General features: G+C 33.6%; 1 protein-coding gene across 1 annotated transcript; it reads right to left on the minus strand.

The window, feature by feature from the left end:
• Positions 1 to 3: 3 nt before the first annotated feature.
• Positions 4 to 4,787, minus strand: LOC119640309 (peptidyl-alpha-hydroxyglycine alpha-amidating lyase 1). Its single transcript, XM_038038239.1, has 6 exons — positions 4,595 to 4,787; positions 4,220 to 4,391; positions 3,914 to 4,154; positions 3,354 to 3,856; positions 2,787 to 3,302; positions 4 to 224 (listed from the first exon to the last, which is right to left on the minus strand). The coding sequence occupies exons 1-6, from the start codon at positions 4,676 to 4,678 to the stop codon at positions 19 to 21; spliced, it is 1,722 nt and encodes a 573-aa protein (XP_037894167.1). The 5' UTR covers positions 4,679 to 4,787; the 3' UTR covers positions 4 to 18.
• Positions 4,788 to 6,363: the final 1,576 nt, after the last annotated feature.

Here is a 6,363-nt window from a genome sequence, read left to right on the forward strand (position 1 = left end):
TATTTTTATCGCGTCTTATTAATAAGCAAATTGTATATTTCGCAATATTGAACCGCTGCTACTGCTAGTTGGCTCGTTTTCCTCGTCACTAGCATTCTGGTCTAGTTTCTCAAAACCATTGTGCTTGCTGCGATCCAATAAAAAGCCGCCCAATTTAAAAGCATCCGTTTTGGATGGAAAATCCCACGCATGGCGCAGACGTTTAACGCCAAAAGGCATACATCCTGGAAAACAAACATTATGGAAAACAAAGCAATTAGGTACAAATAGTTGAATATAATAAAGAAGCCATGCGCCGATCAAAGCTAATTTGAAAATCCACCATCCAAATCCTTATAAGAATATTTGATGTGTTTTTTATAGGGAATAGAAAATATCAAGTTTTTTAAACGAAAATAAATTGGGAGCTTTTCACATTTTTTCGATCCGTTTAGAAAGATGATCGTTACGTCCATTTGGCTCTCTATACTTTGCTATATGGCCTCAAGCCATATAGCTCTTCGAATCTTGGCCCGATTTTATTTATTTTAGACGTGAATGACCTTCCGGAGTACATTTAACATTCCAATGTTTTAATGTTTGCAAACGACGTTAAACTGCCCCTCGTTTTTGACCCATTACGTGGTACTAAACTTTTTCAGTCTTATCTTAGGAACCTGTCTTCATGGTGCGCAACCAATACCGGTGCTAAATTCAAGCAAATGTAAGGAAGTGTCTTTTACATGGTGTAATACGATGCCTTCTTATTATCGAATTGACAATCACATCCTGGAAAATGTTTATAATTAGAAAGAATTTGGAATTGCTTTTGATTTATGATTCAAAGCTCAAGTTTGACAGTCATATTGAAGGACCAGTTAATAAAGCAGAGCCCGTTTAGGATTTATAAATCGATGGTCTAAAAAATTTCAAAAACCATACGTTACGAAGTGCTTGTATACTTCTTTAGTTAGACCAACCCTTGAATACTCGCCGATAGTTTGCCTTCTCAGTTATAGATAACATATTGATCTCTTGGAGTGTGTTGAACGAGACTTCCTGATGTTTGCTTTGCTAGGTTTGCGATTCTGCTCTATATATATGAACACCATATATTAGTAGATTGAAGCTGTGTTACATTACTAACTGCTAAACATTTTCGAGTTTTTTATAAATGTAGGTAAATTGAATAAAAATACTCCTTTATATTTAATCTTTTCTCATTTGCATAAGCTGTTATTCATACATCAGTATATATCCCAGTTCTTAATTTGGGGGTTAGATGGATTTTGTTGTATATTATATGTTGATTTCGTGTTTATTTTTAGTTATTTTTCTTCTTTATATTAGATTTGAAGTTATTTTGTAGCTTACATTTAGCTAATGACTGTCTGTAGCGGAATTTAATTAATTAAATAAATAAATATAATTCAATTCTTATTTTTCATTGTGGTTAGATTAAGTTAAACAATGCATCAAGTTCGCTTATATGTTTGGCCAGAATTAATTTGAAGACAGCATTTCAATCTTTTAAGGCAGTTAGCGGTTCCATTACTTTCCGTCTTTGCATTTAATGTTAAAATATTAGCTTAAATATGAGCAATGCAAAACTGCCAGTTCGAATGGTTCCTACTGTTTTATATGCTCTTTTGATTAAATATGTTTTCCCAAATCTACTAAAATATTTATCAATGGAAAGCAATCAGTTTAAATCGAAAAAGGTTTCTTAATTAGCTCTCCTTCTTTATTTGTTTTTATTCAACACATAGTGTGCGCTCATATAAAAAAGTAAAGCCAATTTTGGCCAACTGTCACCACACAATTACTGGAAACGCCCTTAATTATATCAAAATATTTAGAAGGCGATCAGAATTTTCAAGAACAGAGCACTGCTAAAATATGTCAACTATAAATCCGTGTTTGGTTATAAATGAGAAGACAAAAATAAATGTGTAAAAAAAGGGTAAGGAGTGTTTTGTTATACGGTGAAAACTTCGAATGTAAAAAATTGTCTTTATTATAATGTGAAAATTGAAACGAATTGCTACATTTCTAGAAAGCGCCGAAAGTAAAGTAAAGAAACGCTTCTTAAATGAAATTTCTGAAACTATGAAATACCTGCGGTTCATGGAAAATTGCTTTTAACAATATTTTATTATTCATGCCAAACCGCAACAATTGAGGCGGCCGAACCTGTGGAATTGACTCCGAATTGAATCCTATGATAATAAGAACGTTGATATTTTACAGGAAGGTTTCAGGTTTTCAGGGCTTTAAGAAACGAGAAGGCAGAGAAATGTAACTTGTCGTTAAAAAATATTTTTATTTTCCAAACTGCACGCAATAGAGAGCAAAGGGTTTATGAATATAACAATTAGTTTAAAAAAATGAAAAAATTTATTGCAAAGTCAGCAAAAATGTTTTAAAAACTTGATGTAATCAGTATAAATTAACGTAATGCACATTGTAAAAATAATTTACCAATGATTAGTTATTTTGAAAACAAAGAAAAAATGTAAATGAAAGCATAATAAAAATTAAGTAAAGGAGAAAAGAAAATGATCACAAACTGATATTAACATTTAAAACTTTAAGTTTAGAATACGCTATATACGGCTGTGATAATATTTGTTCTGAGTGCTCATAATCAATTTATGGAAAATTTCAATACATTTTGCTGCCAATATGCGTCAAGTTATGATAGATCACAATTTAAGGACAGTCGTCACAAATGTTTTGAGTGGAGGCCACCAATTTGCGATAGACTAATTCGCTAGGTTGGCCTATGCTTACGGTGGGACTATTACCTCTCTTGCGACGACGTGCTAAAAGCAAAGCCATGGCAAATGTAAGGAATGCAAATGATAGCATTAACGATGCCACCAAAATGGCAGTTCCTCCCGGACGATGGTAGCTGACCGCAGTGGGCGACTCGAACGACGATGCAGTATCTTTTGTTAAACCTTTGGAGTTGTTGTCTGCTGTGATAATATGTAAGTTTTCTTTACTAATTCCGTATTTAGAATTACCGCCAACAGTAGTAGTAACAGCGGGCTTAGCTGCCGACAACGATGTAGTTCTCACCACAGATTTATGCAAGAATTTATGTAAACGCATAGGATTTAGTTCGGCTACATACACTTCCAAGCCATTACTAGTGACAGCTAAATCGTGGGGATTAGAAAATTGCAGATCATTAGGGCCAAATTTCGATAAAATTTTCTTTGATTTAATGTCCAATACATAGCCGCGTACTTCATTGTAATGTTCCGGGTGCGTACCCAGTTCAGCATTAGGCCCATTAACTACCAATAATTGACCTCCTAAATAATTAAATCAATAAATTTTAATTTCAAACCTATATTTTGTATTACCTTTTATTGGTGTATAAGCTAAACTAAAAAGTCGATCTCCGATTAGAAGAGAATGATATTGTGAATGAAAGGTTCCGTTACTCCAAAAAAAACATTGTATGCGTCCATTTTCTCGATCAGCAGTGCAAATTAACTCACGATCTGGGACTAACGCTAAGGCATGTGGTATAGCGAAGTAATTGGGAGGAGCTAGGTCATATGAAGAACCCGCAAAAGAATTTTGACCCCAAGAAAGTATTTTTTCTCCCTTTTTGGAATACTTAAGTATTCGAGCATTACAATAACCGTCAGCTACAAAGAAATCACCACTTTCAAGTACCGCCACAGCAGTAGGTTTACAAAATTTAGTGTCTGTTGTTCCTGGGCTAAAAGCTTTACCCAAAACCAATAGTGGTTTCTCCGGGAATCCACGAGGCCCGAACTTGAAGACTTGGTGTAAAGCCACATCAGTAATCCAAACATTATCTTCTTGATCTATACTTAATCCATGGGGCATATAAAATCTGGAAGCATAAAATTTTACCGTTTGTGTAAGTTGTAGATAAACGCACACAACTTACAAATTTTTACCCCATTCATAGACTAATTTTCCCGTTTGGCAATCTAAAGCCAAGACAGTACTACTACGTATTGGACCTTTTTCTCTGTCCCGGTAAACATTGTTGTGATCAAACGTAGCTTGAGTCCAAACATGATCTGCACGATGAAATAGTACAACGTGACCACCTTTGTCGAAATCAACTGCTGTCACCGAACCTAATTCTCTTGCCAAATCCGGCCAAGACGGCTGGTAAACATAGGCTTTATTAAAATGGAATCAACAAATTAATGTTTGTTTTCTCTCAGAATATGCAACATGTATTTACTGCTAGTTAGTTTATAAATTTCATCTTTAACATCAATTTTTTCAGTCCTTATTTTGTCCGGCCAGTTTATATCGGCTGAAGTGGCACCTTGCATAATTTGTTGAAAACGTTTATCGTTATTTAAGAATTGATCTTCTGTAACCAATGGAGAGTAACGCTGGAAACTAAGACTCTAAGCGAAAACAAACAAAAGTTTATGAAAATGCACACGCACATTGTTTAATTTATCTATTTATAGGTGTGTTGAACCAATCATATGTGCAAGCAAGAGGTAAGGATAAATTGAATTTAAAAAGCATCGACCGGTATGACAATTTTTTTTTTCATGATAGCTTTCAACATTTTTAATGTAAACATATTAGTTCATGGGTTTACCTCATCTGTTGCAGATTCGATAACACAAGCAACTGAGATTATAAGCCACCACCAGAGTCGAAATAATTTCATTAAAAGGAGCATTTTGTTGTTGGACAGAGCTGTTCTCCAATATTAACAATAAATTCAAACTAATTCACAACTCACAATTTCCAAACAGAAAACTACTTTCCTGATTGCATTAAAAAATGCTTTGCCATAAAAACATAGGGCGCTGCCACATTATTATAATACCAATCTTGAAGGGTAATCGCGGTACTTGAGCAGTAAGATACATAACTTTTAATTAGGTATTTGAACGGCGTACCCGGAGAACTAATCAGTTGAGAATTATGTATGGCTTTCACAATTCCAAATTAATTTCGAAAAAATAATTGAAAAGAGAGTTGCACAAACCTACATGTGACAATGTGTTTACCTTATTGACAAATGTGTAGACCCATTTATTTACACATATTCGGGTAACGTAAGAGCAATAATTGTAATAATTATTCTAAAATTTGTTTGTGACAGAGACTTATTTAAGTTATAAAATATACGTGCAGTGACTGCTTGGGGTAACATTTGCCGCCTGTCTACCTTTGTGTTTACCTTTGATTTGCAAACAATTTCAATATTGAAGCGTCACGTAGAGCTCTGCTACGTCTTACGAGATTTCATGTTCGCCTATATCGGTGTTCCTTCTTTGCCAAATAATACGATTTGGGCAAAGGAACCATCCATTCTCAACATTATTTGATTAATTTATTTTTTCGATTTATGAGACATCAGTAAATATTAGGAACGTTTCAATTATTGTTTATTGTATAGCAACACATAGCTACAAGAACAAGAAAAGCACAACAAGAAATTTTTTATATTTAACAGAGAAAGCATCTTAATTTGTAACGTTTAACAGAGATATGATAGAGATGTGACTATTTCGTATTTTTGTGTTCGTGTTCATTCAAAGCGTTGTCATTTATTGAAACCAAATCTGTTGTCTCTCTATTCTCAATACATGATAATTTTTTTTGTAAGCCTTGTAAAGAAAAAAACCAGCTAACGGTTTTCTGCAGAAGAAAACACCTTTTACGAGTTGGTGAAGAAGTTCGTATAAAATTAGAATACGGAGAAAAATTGGAAGAAATTCAAAATCCCCTCAACTGAAGAAATTTTGGTTTCTTGAAATCCTTAATTACTCGACAAATGCTATTAAATGTTTGGAAATATTTTGAAACGTTCCTAAATACATTCACGCTCTCTCAAATTACCAAATTAGAAGTTCAAACCATCGGTCTCTCAAGTTACCAAATTCGAAGTTCAACTTTACTATAACCGGTATAAACAAGTCTGTAAAATATATTTAGCAACACAGATGTTTACGTTAATGTTACCTCCAATTTAAAAATTGAAACGGCAATACCTAATAGAATCATTTTAATATTTTCCATTAAGCTTATTTCAGTATTTTCACGATGATTGATAAGAAAAGTTTATGGAACTTCAATATTTAATTATTATTATTATTATAGCATCAATATTATTAGAAGATATGTAAAGTGGCTGCGGAACGTAAAGGCGAATCAAATTTCTTCACCACTCAAATGATTTGGCTCTTTGAGGACGAACCGTAGAAGAAACGAAAAGTTTTTCTCATCCCAAATATTTTGCTTTTTTTTTACCAACATGGTTGACGATGTTTTATTACAAAAAGACCCTAGTGTTTGAAGTATGTCAAACGTTTTCGCACGCTTAAATTTCTGTAAAGTCGCTAGGTGTAGGAAAGT

Source organism: Glossina fuscipes, unplaced genomic scaffold (assembly GCF_014805625.2).
Source record: "Glossina fuscipes isolate IAEA_lab_2018 unplaced genomic scaffold, Yale_Gfus_2 117, whole genome shotgun sequence".
NCBI classification, from domain to species: domain Eukaryota; kingdom Metazoa; phylum Arthropoda; class Insecta; order Diptera; family Glossinidae; genus Glossina; species Glossina fuscipes.

Coding starts and splice junctions, on each gene's coding strand:
- LOC119640309 (XM_038038239.1), bottom strand. CDS start 4,678: ATGCTCCTTTTAATGAAATTATTTCGACTCTGGTGGTGGCTTATAATC. Junction 4,392..4,594: donor TCGAATCTGCAACAGATGAG/GTAAACCCATGA, acceptor GTTTTCGCTTAG/AGTCTTAGTTTCCAGCGTTA. Junction 3,303..3,353: donor AGCTTATACACCAATAAAAG/GTAATACAAAAT, acceptor TTAATTATTTAG/GAGGTCAATTATTGGTAGTT.